This window comes from Calonectris borealis, chromosome 11 (genome assembly GCF_964195595.1).
Source record: "Calonectris borealis chromosome 11, bCalBor7.hap1.2, whole genome shotgun sequence".
Taxonomy (NCBI): domain Eukaryota; kingdom Metazoa; phylum Chordata; class Aves; order Procellariiformes; family Procellariidae; genus Calonectris; species Calonectris borealis.
Genome location: NC_134322.1, coordinates 6,735,864 through 6,751,528, shown reverse-complemented (window position 1 = coordinate 6,751,528; position 15,665 = coordinate 6,735,864). Strand labels below are relative to the sequence as shown.

The window sequence follows — 15,665 nt, the reverse complement described above, 5'->3', positions numbered from 1 at the left end:
CCTGAAGCGTCTGTGGAGACTATGGAACATGTAGAATAAGAAATGTGTTGGACCTCCGGTACTAAACACTAACACCTGGGGCCTTTGTCTGCTTCTGAATTAGTGAAGAAACGTTCGGTGCGATTTCATGTCACCCTTCTCATGAAATGAACCCTCGCTGTCAGTGCACATCGCGAGCTAAATGATTACATCCAGCCTACCTGCGTTCTCCTTAGATTTTCAACGGGATCCAGTTTCTCTTCCTCGCTTAAAATACGGCAGCAGAGGGGGGTTCAGCTGCCAGGGTCCAGCGCCGAGGGGCGGCTGTGTTTTGGTGCTGGATGAAATAATCCCTCTATTTAGTCTGCACAGAACTGTTAGTAACGTGTATTGAGTGCTTTTTGTGTCCTTTGGGATGAGAGGCATGCTATAAACAGGAGATGATGTTAATGTATATTAATAAACAAAGGTGTTAACGTGTGCAGAATTTGTCCAGGCAGAGTTAAATTGTTTATGCCAAGTTGTTCGAGAGTGTTTCTGCGTTAAGGGATATGTTTTGAAAAAGAGATGCTGCAAAATGTTGGTTTTTTTTTCTTCACATATTTACCTCAAGAAAGAGGTTTTACAAAAGCTGCTAGACTAAGACCGTGAGCTATGAGATTGGAGTGCATCCAACATCTTTATGATGAATGCCTCCAGGAAACAGTGTCTTTGCAACAAGAAACAATCCTTATTTTAAAGGCCATGCTGTTGGGATGGAGCAGTAAAATCTACTGTGGCTGCGTCCAAACCTTTTCATTTTATTTAAATTTCACGAAGCTGTAGGAAGAATCAGACAACCAAAACTTATCTGTAGAATAAGTCAGAATAAGACCGGATTAATTGTCTCCCTGACACCTGTGGCATTTGAAATTCCTTTCCAAATATTAATCATAGTGCATCTTCCTGTATACTGTGATAATGATTCTGACCCTTTTGTAAAGGGCTTTCAAGAATTTTGCAGAGGAAAAAAGTGGCAATGTTTTGTGCAGAGTTTTTCATATGTATTTATATATATTTAAGGATACTTACTCATCATAATTTGATGAACTGTGGATTGAGTGATAAAATACAACTCTATAATTACTGGTGAGAGGCTAAGCCCAGCACCTTTTAGTGAAATTTTAACATTTGATTCCCTGATAAAGTTAAACAAATAATTTAACCCTGAATTTTCTGTGTAGTGTTGTCAAGTAATATTTCTCTGCAAAATGAATAAAAAAGGGAAAAAAAAAAGTTTGGCAGCTCAAGATGAGGGCTGTAAGTCAAAAGAACAGTCTTAAATGAAAACTAAAGCTGTGGTGTAATCCTCTACGGGACTAGAGGTCAATATAGAGGTGTAGACCTAAATATTGATCAGGAGGAGGAAGGAAAGCATTTAATTAATTGTGGTTAAAAAAAAAAGTGATACATTTGTGAGCACAATGCACTCTTAACTTACAGAACTGTATCCCCTATAGATCATGCATATAGCGATATGTGTGAAAAATCATACCTGAATTTAATATGTAATGCAGGAAAAGATGACAACGAGGAGAGCTATCCTATTCTGAGATAGGATTACTATGTTGAGAATTTAACTCAGGAGATCATTTGCATCACCTAAAATACAAATAATCTGAGAGTTTTGCCCTTTGCAATTCAGATCAGGCAACTTTTGAGCAAAAAGTGGATTGCCTATGTTAGTTTTATACTGTGCCCATTGCTGTAGTCTCTTTCCACTTTCCTGTGAAATAATTATCTGTAATAAGGTCTTGCAGACAGAAAGCTGAGAAAGAAGGAAAGGCAAGAGTTTCTGTTTCAGGAGGATGGGGGAAGTAGTTTGGAAATCATTAGACTCCTTTTAATAGTGTGGAAGTGTTTGTGTGGAAACTGCTGAATTTATATAGTAAATTGAATGTCTAATTGTTTTACCAAGCTGCGTTCTTTGCAGTCTGATCAATTATGTTGTATAACCTAAATGAAACAGATTGTCTTTTTTTTTTTTTTCTTAAGCCTTTTGCCATTTGCAAGTGCAAATGTGGATTTTCTTTTCAGTTCCTCAAAAGAAAATACAGAGGCATACCATCACCTTGAGTGAACACAGATGTTTTAAGGAAGTTAGTTTGCACGGAAATCAGACATGATTTGAGGAAGAAATGCTCATAGTCCGCCTCCTGCTGTTTTCCCCTCCGCATGTGCATCCCTCCTACCCCCACGCCCTTATACTCGTTCTTTTCTTTGACCTTTGGCTAATCAAATTCTTTTAATTAAGGGAACTCCAATTTGCCAAAGCTAGCTAGAATTATATTTAACTTTGCCTTTGAGATACGAGAGATTTCTGAGGTTATCTGTCGGTGGGAGATGCACCGTTGTCTGAACGAGTTGTCTTTTCTCTCTCTTTGCCCCATGGAAAGTTCTTAATATGAAAAGCAAATGCAGCTTTTCCCAGTTACGGCCTGTGGTGAGTGGGTGGTGGATGAAACGCTGATGTGGGAGACTGGCCTGTGTTGCCAGCTGAACCACAGACCAGCTGGGTGACCCTGAGTTTTCCCCTCCCCTTGCTTCAGTTTCTTCATCTGTTCAAAAAAAAAAAAAAAAAAGCAAAACCAACCCAAGATAACGAGACATTCCCCTTTTGCACCGATACCTAAAGTATTGGTAAAACCGCTGCAGTCCGAGAAGCAACTGTGCTAATGCAGCCAAGGTGATGTTGACCTCCAGTGTGGAAGCTATAATGTCTTTTTCTCAAATGTTTGCCTTTTTTGTTGTTGTTTTGTTTTCCTTTCTGCTGTATCTTCTCTTGTTGTATCTTTCTGAAGAGCCTAGGCGTAGCAATGAGCTTTAAATGCAACCTCTCACATTTGGAAATTGTGTTGAGAGGCAGCCTACGCGCCGAACAGTGTTGGTACTCTTCCTGGTTTATTTTCTTCCTCTTTCAAAGCACTTGAAAGCAGTTAATAAGAGTAAACTTGCAACCTGTTGTACGTTCAGCGCAGTGAATAGCAAAGAGCACACTTACGGCAAAGTCATCCCCGTTGATTCTGGTCAGAAGCAGCTTACGCAAAGAGCTGTGTTTTAATACACGGAGCTACTGGATGACTTACAAACTCATCAGAGCAATGACTTTTACTTCATAGCATAGTTTGTTGGGTTTTCAGGCTGAAATGTTTTGGGATTTTTTTTTTCAACCCCCCCTTAGCATTCGCAGAAAATAGGCTGTTAAGAAGCGGAAAGCATGCAATTTATAGCAGATGGGTATAAACTGCTCCAGCTCTACTACTGGAATGGGATCAATCAGGAACACTACATGCACCATTTACCCAGAAGAAACCCACCTGGGGGAACCCTGTGGAATTTTAGCCTATTAAGACAACACCTTAACAAGTTTAGTTTAAATAAAAACTTGTCGGCAGGCATTAAGTGGAGCGAAAGCTCTCGCTCTCCATCACCCGCTCGCCGTCCCTTTGAGAAATGTGACTCCCCTTGCACCGTGGCAACAAAGCTTCTCCTTCCCTTTTTTTTTTTTTTTTCTTTTTTCATCTGTAACTTTTGTTCAGCCTGTTCTTAAAAGCCAAGCTCCACGGAGGTTCAAAAAAGTTCCACTCCATTTACTGGACTTCTAAATAGAAGGCATTTAGCCGCGCCAAGTGATTAGGCTTTCTGTTGCATTTAACCGCTCCCTTCATGTATAACTGGCTGTCTAGTGATCTCTCTCTGCTTTAGCCCATACTCATCTTTTATTGTTGTCTCTTTATGAATGTTTCTCTTTTTTTCCTCCTCATTTTTATTTTTTGGGGGAAGTTTCAGGTTAATGATACATATTATGTGCAGGGGTTGGGGGGGACTTTTAAGGCAATCCTTCCCTTTGGGAAATATAACAGTACACTGAAAATGTAGCTCTAGTAAGGCTTGTAAAAGAGATTGGGGCATACAGTATAATGTAGCATAAAATGGAGTATGTGACTTTAAAGAAACTAATCTATTTTAGGCTAATGTTTTAAATTTTGCGTTCGCCCCTTTTCTTTTCCCCCAGGTGAAATAAAATTGTGTTTCAAATCCATCGCAAAGCACTAGGGGATTTTAGAGGGGAAGTGAGGCAGGCCAGAGTTAAGTTTTCCTACTGTACTTGCAGCCCAAACCTTTTACCTCTGCTTACCAGTAGGTGAACCAGAAAGCAAAACTAGCAGTAAGTGCAATAGAAACTGGCTAATTGGTTTCCCATGTTTAATTCTGAGATGCTTTTTTTTGCATTCTTTCCATCCTGAACAAGCAATAAGTTTTGGTGCCTGCTTGCTACTGAAATCAATATAAATGTTGCTTTATTTTTTTTTTTTTCCCCAGCTCCTTTTTCTCATTAACCCTTGGTAATGTCGTTCTAGGTGCCAGGTTGACATTACTGCCCTGCCGACGAAGCAGACCAATTGCTTAGAGCTGCCTCTGGAAAAGCATCCGGGGTCCCTGCTAATGTTGATTGCTGTTGCCCCGTGTACAGGAGTGTCTATCTCTGATCTGTGTGTCTGCCCTTTGGCAGACCCCGGTGAAAGGCAACAGATTTCCCAGCGTTATGTGAGTTTGCTTTTTTTTTTTCTCCTCTAGTTATGAAAGTAGTCAAAATTCCAGGGTGAAAAAAAAAAAAAAAATTTGTCCAGTCATAATAACACATCTCGTACCAGAGAAAACTGTTACACGGAATAGTTATTATGGTTAGAATGACAAGGAGACTGACCGGGCAGATAGACCCAAGCAATCTGGCTGCTTGTATTTGTTGAGTTTTAAACTAGTACTTTTATTTGCAAACTTGAATAGTATTAAGAGATTATCATGGGGAATGAGACACGCTGAATATCACAGAGAGATCACAGTATACTTAGCTTTTTTTCCTCCTTTGGGGAGGATATGTTCTGGACTTTCAACTGTTGGAAGATAAAGCCATATGGTGGCTTCCACGCCTCAATCCTCAAAAGCTGGGCAAGAAGGAATAAGCGTGTATCTCTCTAAAAGTGAGATACTGTGCGAGTATCTGAGGCACGAGGAATTTGAACAACACAGGTCAAAGTTACTTTTGAGGACAGATTCCTTCTTCCTGACTGACTGTGCTGCCTTCCTGATCCATGCTGCTTCTCCAGGTCTACCTATGTCCCATTTTCTGTTTTAATTGGCGGATGATACTTGCATAAACACACAGGGCTCCTTTCAGTCTCCACCATAAAGTTAACGTGTAACTTACGTGAATGGAGAATTTCCTTAGAAGCGGGTAGCCTGTGAAGTTGTGACCCACAGGGTCTTGATGCAGTGAGACTGGGATAGTGTGTTCATGGGTATATCAGCTGCTGAACTGAGACACCGCAGAAATAGCAATGGATATAAAATTGTAAGTCATTTAGTACAATATTTTCTGTTTCTTACTGAATTACAAACAAAATATATTTTTATGCTTTCCTCCGTGCAGTGTATAAAGAATTCCTTTCGGGACATAAAGGATGTTGGCTTCTTACAAGTCAAAGTTTTAAAGGCGGTGGACCTGTTGGCAGCAGATTTTGCAGGTATTTTATTTCTATTTTCCAGCGTATGATGCTATAATATATTGTGAGTGCCATACCGTATTGTGAGTGCTACTTCGACTTTGTGCAGTACTGTCAGTTGATCAAGGAAAAGTAGATCTTCTCATCATTTCCCCAGTGGTGAACTGGGATACCAAATGGTTTTGACTCCCAAAAGTACGTGGGAAGGTCCAGTGGATGGAGATCTGATTTCCCCTTTAGATCTGAGCGGCGTGACCAATAACTTAGCACTTAGCATGCTGTTTTATTTTCCAGCAGGAATATGTAAAGTAAGAGTCGATATAAAGTAATGTACCTGCAAAGCAGCCTCTCCATCTTTTATCGGGTGCCTTCTGAGTTCGTGAATGAGACTGAAGGATTTTGGGGGCGTCTGACGCGGTGCTGAGTCTGTGGGTTTGGGTGGTGCCGCAGGCTGCCACCCGAAAAAGAAAGCTTGCCGGCGATGGGGAAGTGAGTGCGGTGGTTTCTCTTACAGCGCGTTTGAGGCGTCGATTTGGTATGATCTTTTTGGCACTCTTACTCCCAGAAAAGGGTGGATTTTCCACTGAGCTGTATCTCAAATTGTGCTTGGTCCTGACAGCAATGGACACTAACACCTTTTAAAAATACAACTTCATATTGTTTCTCCAAGGAAGGTCTAGGAAATTGATGCTTATCTGTAGCGACTGCCTGGATATTATTATTTTTATTATCAACTTCTCCAGAATTCTGGAGACCTTTTAATTCCCCTCTGTATCTTGCAGCAGCTCGTAATTCACAGACAGAGCATTGTGTGTTGTATATTTGCTGACATAGTCTTTTTTTTAAGATAACTTGTTGATAAAGGCAGGAAAGATACTAGAGAGAAAACACTCTTGCCCCATTCTCTGGTATTCGTGCCGACATTGTAACATATGAGAACGTTGCTCCTGAAATAAGGACCAAAGGAGAGAGCCCAACATTAATCACAATACTATTTGAGTTTCAATTCACTGCTTAACCCTGCAGTGGAAAAAAAAGTTACTGCAGACAGCAGTAAACAGTAAGTTTTTTACTTAAAAAACCTGAAGAACTTAATTTGAAAACAAAGAAAAAACCTGCCAATAACGAAAAGTAGCTTGTACAGAAATGCATTTCTAAATTGACATAATGTATACATCTATATGGAATTAGGAGTGTAACTGCACCGTACTTAACAAATTTAATAGGAAGTGTACCACAGCAAAGCAGAACCTTTGGCAAACGGCAAGGCTAGGGCTATCTAGAAATATCTGAGCTTTTAACGTAGACAGTGACCAGGGAAAGAGCTGAGCCCGGAAGGTTATTTACCCTTTGGAAAACTTCACCGATGCTAATGCAGTTGCATCAGTGATGGATTTGGCCTCCTTTCCCTCAATACTTAAACAGGAGCATGTGGGTGGATAATGAACGTTGGAAGAGACACGCAGGTTCTTGATTCTGCAATTCAAAGACTTTTCATACAGAGTGTGTGACACACATTCCTTGTGCATAGCACAGAATGAAATTCTGCTTAAGTAAAAGGTTACTCAGTCTGTCATTATATTCAAAATAACCCAGGCTTTGAGCCTGATTCATGAAGCAAATGACAAATTGTTTTTCAATGGCAGTGCTGAAAATATCCTAGTATTATGCTGTAATAGACCCACCAAATTGCAAAAGGATGCAGCCATTTTAGGTAAAAATAGCATAATTTCTGATCGTGAAATGAGAGACATAAAGATTAATTATCTGTTCTGAGCCATTCATAAATGATTAGTGCAGCAATTATGGGCTTCCATAATAGAGCCCTCCTAGAGCAGTGCCATATTTCCTGCATTGCCAGGGAGACTGCTCAGATTTATTGTTATTGATAAAAGTAAATTCAAAGTCCAGCTAAAAAATGATAAAGGGATAATCACAGAGACAATAAGAGGTACAAAGATTTCCAAGGGTTAATAGAGGAGCAGTGTGAGCAGTAGCATTCCCTCCCTGTCCTGTGTCATAGCAGTCATGAGTCTTGGGTGGGTGAACTTCTGCAGAGCAGTCATCTGATGACAAGTGTAATGCCACCTTACACCTTATTCCCATAGTAAAGATTGGATTTTGTGCCATTGGGATTTCTGTTGTCAGTTGATTATATGTTGGCATTCTAGATTTTAATTGCAAGTTTTTAGCCTACTATAATAACAGCTATCAGAAAACAACATAGTATCTGCTTTGGTTTTGAATAGTGTTTTGAAAATCCATATTCTACCATTTGATATAAATTTTAGGCTAGTTTCCGCACAGCTATGTCAAATATGTAGAAGCTCTTCAGCCACAGCTAGCTCAGTTTGAGCCTTCCATACTTTTATATTCCTAGATAATAGTTTTGTTGATGTGAAAATGACTTTTTCTGCTTTGTTGGATGTTTTGTGTGTACGCATGAGAGTTCTTCTCAAACACTGCATTTGCTCACTGACCAAAAAATAGCATTCAGAATACCAAATTATGCAGTGGGATTGGTTTTGGCATATACCAGTTTGCATTTCAAGCAGTTTCTCTGAAAGGCTACATACGTTTTCCACACTTACCAGGGAATGGGCACATAAGCTGAAAACGAGAAGACAAATAGATTCCAGTAACACACATGGTCTTTAAACTTTACCAATATTGACTAGTTAATACCCATTGTTTACATGCTGAAAAGATTCCTGTTTATTTTATAAATTTCTCAGAGTAAGAACCTTAAGAACTCTGCATTAATAATACCAAAAATAAGGATTAAGAAAAAGACAGCTTTTGCTTAAATATCTTTTTGTCTGCTATCTAAATCCCTGCATTGTTGACATATTTAGTTGCCTACATAAAAGTTAGGCTGGAGTGTCTGTGGCCGAGTTATACATGAACACTGAAGATGAGATTAATTCAGATATGGAGCCAGACGTGCTGATAAAGGGTACTCTGTTCACAATGGAAAATGCTGAGCTGCAGTAAGTTGTGAAAGCTACAAATTCATGTAATGTGAGTTAGCAAAAAAATACATTGACAAACGTGTCTTCACCATAATAGATTCCACTTTGACATCCTTCTTTCGAGAGCAGGTTGGGTCTTTTTGGGTTTTAGGCGTTCGTTTGCTTTGAGTACGATACCTGGTTCACGCATGGATTCTCCAGTTGGTGTTGGGGTTTGTTTAAACTGCAGCGCTGTATAGAGTCTTGATAGCTTCAAGGACTTGCTCACGTGGAACTGATTGAAGAAATGCTACTGATACAAACACAGTGCTGTGCTTCTCTTGGTGTGGGTACTGTAATCAACTGAAGACGACCACAAACTCTAAGCAGAGGATAAAATAGAGAGCTGTAACTGCAGCACTGATGCTCGCCTGGGTCAGAATGATGGTACTGCTTTTGTAATGTCTGAATAATTGTCAAGGTGAGCAGATTTTTCTTGCAATAAAGACTTAGAGATGATTCACTGTAAGTCTCAGACTTCAGGTATTAGAGTGAAGCCACCTGAATGAGTTTAAGGTAAGTATCTCCAGCACTGAGGGTGCATTGGAGATACTGTTTATTTAGCAAGTCACTCCAACAGAACAAGGCAATTTGCAGTTGTCTTAATGGTTCTTATTTTTATTTGGCCAGTCACTTCCCCAGCCCTACTGCAAAGAAAGACTGTGCATGCTAAATACAGTAACTGATCCACTTCATTTTTTTTCTTTTTTTTTTTCCCCTTTTTTTCTCTCTGATCTTTCCTTAGGTAAAAGTGATCCTTTCTGTGTATTAGAGCTGGGAAACGACAGTCTTCAAACACACACTGTTTACAAGAACCTCAATCCAGAGTGGAACAAAGTTTTCACATTGTAAGTGGATTGCTTTTGAAAACATGAAACACCAAACAGTTAGCAGCTTAACTATAAAAGCTATCGACTTTGGGAAAATGCAAAGGTCAATTTTAAGACATGTCATTTTTCCACAGTCAGAGAGGATGTTGGAGAAATATCAAATATAACTCAATTAAAGCCTTTTGCCTTTTACTGTTTCTTGCATGGAGTTTATTAATGGAAGTCATTAAAAGAAAAATTACTGTGATATTTATAGAAGGAATCATGACTAGACATAATGGAGTCATAGCGGGATCCAAGAGATAATATAACAGAAAGTAGAGACCAGATACTCACGCCTACATTTTCCGTAATTTAAAATAAAATATGTTTCATTGAACCATGGTAGAATCCTCGTTTAATTTGTAAGTAAGCAGAAAATTAGAGCTCATGTTGTTCCTGGTATAGCTTCTGAATTTAAACTAGTCAAACATAGCTTACCCCAAATTAGAAGCTTAAATTTTTATGGAAATCAAAGTATTCTTTTTTTTCTGGTGACTTTATTAATAACAAAAGTGATAATTTAGGTATTGCTTTTAGGCAGCACAATTTTTTAACCTTGCTTTATGCTGACAAAGGTTTTTGTGAATAACTGAGTGAGATAAATGTCTCCAAGACTGTAGTAGTCTGTGGCAAGGAAGGCAACCGCGAGGGCTGGCAATGGAGCATTTATGACATTCGCACCTGTCCACTGGAAGAACAGTTTGAGAATGATGGACTTCTTGCAAAAGCAATATTCGTAAAGACTGGACTGGATGCGAACACAAGAAAAAGTGTCTGATCTCTTTGATAGAAGTACCTTGCCAGATTTCTGTTTAATTCATGTCTACAGCTGAATGCATGTCTCTTGGAGTCCTTCCTCTTACTTTGTTCTCAAGAAGCTTCCACTCATTACCGTTTATTCTGAGATTGTGCCAGCAGATGAGTCTTGTCGGATGTTCAGCCAACAAAATAGATCTAATAAGAATCCAAAATTATTTCATTTAAAAAGAAAGTTTGTGTCTATACTTCCTGTGGGTCTCAGAAATGTTGGCTGCGGGCTATCTCTGACTTTCTTACTGCTGTTGCATGGCTAGTCCAAGCACCAAATCTGCCGGTCAGGCTCTCGCATCTCTCCTTAGATTTTTCTGGTCATTTTTAAAAATTTCAATTAAAACAGCTTAAAAGCTATTGATGATTTAGATTTATTTTGAAGCAGAGTGGATTGTTTTGAGTGGATGAATCCATTTCTGCTGGAGCTTTCAATACCACCAGAGAGCCCTTCCCATCATATTCAGATTTTCTGCAAGACACTTATCCACCTGCGTCACTGTGGAGTTTTAATATTTTATACCACCGGTAGCTATATCATATGGAAAATGATAATGGCTTGGAGAGGAATACGGAAGTATGGTTGCAGAAGTGGCAGGTTTCAATGTATTTTAAAGGCATAATGTCTTGAAAACAGTGCATTTCATGGTGGTTTGGCTGCCACTGGTGCCTGGGTCACATCACACAACGCCCGCTGGCTGGAGGGACAACCAGGTGGCTTTTAGGTTGGGGCTCTGCTCTGCGAGGAGCAACTCCGCTGTGTCACAGGCAGAGGTCCCGGGAGCAGCACTGCTCTGAAACAGCCTTCTTTTGGGCAGAATGACAAACACACGCTGTACCACGTACCTTTTCTTTAACTCTTGTTAAATGGAAAAAGGAAACGTGGAGATAATGAATGCAACTCATAAGTCGTCTCCAGTTACCCGTGCTTTTGCAGGCACACAGATACATCTTTTCTCAAATGAGACTCTGGTTTATTAATGATCTGAAAAATACTTAGGGGATCAAGTGCCTGCTGCCACATCAATAGAGCATTTGCACTGAATGGAAGAAAAATATCGTACATTTGGCCTTTAATTAGGGTTGTTAGGGGTTTTTTTAAAGTAATTGGTTTTGTTGGTACCTTAAAAGGGAGATAATTGTTCAATAATTGTTCAAGCCAAATGAAGTTACGTAAGTTTTGTTTCCTGGGTTATTTCTTTAATGGCCTGAAGCCTGGTTTTGAATTCAGCCCTTGACCTCTCCCAGTCACCAGCTTTGTCTGTTGGAGAGCTGAGTTCTACACCGTTAGCATCAATATCGATGCACAGAAAATGTCACTGTCTGGTAGTTATTTTCTTCACCTAGTTATGGGACTGAAACATGAGGGGAAAGCTTGGGGAATACCCATCATTTGATTCATTTTTGGGGGGAATTTAATTAAATGCTAGTTTTATACTCCAAGGTAATACAAACTTAATTAGTAAAACAGTATTCTCAGACCTTTGTGGAGGAGACTGTGTGCATGTGTATCGAATATTATTTTTTATGTGTCTGCACTTCTTGTTCCAGCCCTATTAAAGATATTCACGATGTTCTGGAAGTGACAGTGTTTGATGAAGATGGAGATAAACCCCCTGATTTTCTTGGAAAAGTTGCCATCCCTTTGCTGTCTGTAAGTTACCTTTGCCACATATATCATTCAAACATTGACGGTTTTGCTGGGAACGAGTTGCATTTCTTTTCCCTGTAGCACAAAGCAACACAGATTTAGAGATAAACAGGTTTTGTGATCTATATACGCCTTAGTTGGCAGTATTTATAGTTCTCCTTAGTGTAACGAGCATTGCCAACCCCTTTTTGGTACAAATTTGGTTGATTGGAAAGAAAATTGCAGAAATGTCTGTACTTCATCAGTACTATATGCCATGTAGGTCTGAAAACATAATTGAGTTGTTCTGTATGTTTCCACATCATTTTCTGAAGGTAACATTTTAAGCATGTCTTTGTTCTGTCTTGCTTCTTTTTACTCCAAGAAAGTAATTGCACATCACAGTAGGATTGACTAGAGATAGCTGTTGTTATTGGCACAGCTGAATAAAATTACCTAAAAGGGGTGTTTTCTACTCCGTAGTGCTTTTAAAGACTGGTGGTTTTTGCTCTGTAAACAAATATGTGAAGAGTGAACGCTACCATGGGAGTATAAAATCAAAACTGGAAACAAAGCGAGCTCAGGGGAAAGTGGTTGCTCTGGAGATTAAGGAGAGTTGAAGCTTTTTCAGAAATGGCCTAAAAAGGCCAAGCTAAAGAGAGGGGAACATAAAAGGGTCATTAAAGGACGTTAATAGAGAAATGGGGAAAAAGCAGCTTTATGTTTGGTAAGACTGATTTAATTTTGGAACAAGGCTGGTAATAACAGAGTGAGTAACCAGGTCAAGAGGATGTGAACAGCTCCATGTGTATGTGCAGCATCACAGAAGATTCTGGTAACTTTTGCAGTAACGTTTGGGAAGAACTTTCATGCTGTGGCTTTTATTAAGTCAATTAGTAGATGAGGCTTGAAACATCGCGGGAGTCTTGTGCTCGTATCGGTCAAGTCGTGTAAACACGTTTAAGTGTAAGCAGGGGGGTTTCCTTGAGTTTTGAGGCACTGATGTTTTGCAGCAGGTTCCCTATGCAGAGGAGAGGATGCGACAGCACTGCATTGAGCCCTGTACAAACATTCATGCTTGCAATATATAACATGATTCAAGTGATACATGCAGTAGTGAGATGCTTTCGGTAATGCACAGTGTGATGCTGTGGGTAATAGCACTCTTGAATAGGCAGACGGTGAATCCTGATTGAAATTATAGAGTACAAAATTGCAGTATTGTTTTGAAACATCTCTGTGAAAGCATATTCACCTCTGCGGAAAGGCTGGCACGTGTCTCGTGGTTAAGGCAAGAGTTTGTCTCTGAGTTTGAGGGGTGGGCTGCTGCAGGAAAGGCAGTATTGCGATAACGGCTTAGTGGGGCTCTGTCCTAGCAGAGACGGGAGAAATGGGAGGTTTCTAGAGGGAAAGCAAAGGTCCCATCTGCTCCAAGCGGGCCGTATAAGCCCCACAGAGTCAGCATAGTTTAGGTAAGGGACCAATCAAGATCAGAGGGGGGAACTGCAAATGTTTGATGTTTCCAAATAAATAATGAACTGCCCAGAAAACTCTTGAACTGGCTTGGAGGATATGATCCCAACCTAAGGAATGCTTTATAGTGGTAAAGAAATAGGCCAATGTGCTCCAGTTTTGTTATTATTTTGTCTAAATAAATGTATTTCTTGTGTATGCGAATTAAAAGCAATGTGGCTTCTGAATCTCTTCACGAAAGTGTGTTTGTTTTCATCCGCTGTGTGCTCTTCCCAAGTTATGCTGGAGTCCGGAACAGGGGGACCCCTGCAATTTGGGGGTAGGAAGAGCCTAAGCTGTAGAAGCTGAGGAGTAAATTCTGGGCTTTTGGTGCCTCACAGAGCGTCGTGTGCTTTGCAATCCTCTTCCCTCCGTGGCTCGGACTGCACGTTCTTTTTGAGGCTGGGGATATTTTAGATTGTTTGTCTATTTTAGTGGCTCGGATTGTCAATATCTCCAGTTTTATAACAATATTAGAGTCAGTTGGGCATGGAGGATGGTTTGATGTTTACAGGGAGGAAAAAACCTCTTAACATCTTTTATTCCATTTTTGATCACTTTGTTAATTTTTCCCCAAGTCCTCGTATCTCTGATGTTACTGGAAGAGAGTGGCTGGAGCAGCTGCTCTCCTGCAGACCCAGTGCTTGCCAAATGGTCTGCATGATCGGCAGCAGGCTGTGTGGGCTCACAGTGAGAAGATGTTAGATTTGGATTTTCTGTTGATTTTATAGGCATTTGTCAAGTATCCCTTAGGAAGCATGTAACAAGGCAGAGGAGGGGAGTGCATGTGTGTGGTAACGTCCAAACTATTCAGCGTAGGTTTTTTGTCCAAGGTTTGAGACAAAAAAAATAAAATAAAAATTGTTTATGCTTTCCCTTGCCAACTGATCTTCTTCCTTCCCATCCAAACTTCTCTGTCTCCTATTTCAGTCAAATCTAGTGTAAATATATTCGTCTCTGCTTCTGATTAAAAAACATTTTGCACCTATTAACTTAGTCTGCTCAGACAGAGAACTGCAATTTTCTAAGCTCTTTTTCTTGAAAGGGGAATTTCGATGTATGTTGTCATTTTGACTATAAATTTGAATGTATCCTTTGAACCATTTAGATAAATATACTGAAAGATAGCAATAGTTAAAAACTCAAGGAAGCCTCAGAAATAGTATAGGTTTAATTTCTCTAGGTAATCAGGCCTAGTATTTGCCTTGCATTAAATTTCCTTTCAAAAACAGAAGTGGATTTGCCATTTTTTTTCTCTGTTAAAAATGCACAAGTTTGACTAGTGAGCTGTCAGCACATGAAGTAAGTTTACTTCAGGAATTGTTCATGGATGACTGGATTCTTTTCTTAATGAAAAATTGCCTTGAATAAAGTTGGAGGGATATGAACTGTTTAATTAATTTGACAACGAATTTTGGGTTAAATGTGTTCAGGAGTCTTACGCTGGCGTTTTGCAAACGTGTACACCTTCATCATCACATTAACATGTGAATAACCTTACTGCACAAAAATTCAGAGATAGTGAAATTATTTATGCTTTCCATTCATCCTTGACTGTGAGCTAGGCTTATTGCAGGCACCAAATAAGAAACATAAAAAATTGGGCAGCATGAGAAGTTTTAAAGTGTCAGATGATGAATAAAGCTGAAAACTTCATGTTCTTTTGATAGGCATGATGAAGCAATATTGGATGAATACACAATTTGCTTTGTTTCTCATGCAGCTCTATTAATAACGCACTGTAGAGACATTGATTTTGATAGCATTACACTGAATTTGAAATTTTCTCTATTTGTAGGTAGGAGGGGGACAGAGGGAGAGAAGTGGCTATTTGCTTGCATTTTATCTTTAGCTCTTCCATGTTAATCAACCTATTGTTTTTTTTTTTTCCTCCTGTCCCTCTTTACGTCAAACTACCTTTAGAGAAGGACAGTGTAAGAGACCTCATCTCAAATACAGCTCTGGCCAGCCACATTCACAGAAGCTGAATTTAAACTGGAAAAGACTCAGATCAGTGCTACCAGGATACTCAGCAAAATGGAGCCCTCTCTTGCCAGAGTGACCTAGGTCTGGCTTGCCTAACCTTTGGGCTGAGAGGGAGATTGCTTTCTCAGAGCCTGGGGAATGGAAGAGAAGACAATTTACACCACTGAACAGAGCAGGCTTTTGTGCTAGAAACTGAAGATGATCCTGGGGAACGGAGAAGTAGGGCAAAAACTTCATTGCTTCAAGAAAGGGATTTGATAGGTTTAGAAGTTTTGTATGTTTTGGGGCACTTGAACTAATTATCAAAGTAGTCCTTTCCATCTCT

The 15,665-nt window shown here is 39.6% G+C and overlaps 1 protein-coding gene across 1 annotated transcript in view; it reads left to right on the top strand.

The window, feature by feature from the left end:
* MCTP2 (multiple C2 and transmembrane domain containing 2) overlaps positions 1-15,665 on the top strand; it is a 105,970-nt gene that overhangs the window by 35,826 nt on the left and 54,479 nt on the right. The window contains exons 10-13 of the mRNA XM_075159860.1: positions 4,380-4,566; positions 5,450-5,543; positions 9,279-9,381; positions 11,764-11,866. Coding sequence (XP_075015961.1) covers positions 4,380-4,566; positions 5,450-5,543; positions 9,279-9,381; positions 11,764-11,866 — 487 coding nt within the window. The remainder of the gene's footprint in view (positions 1-4,379; positions 4,567-5,449; positions 5,544-9,278; positions 9,382-11,763; positions 11,867-15,665) is intronic.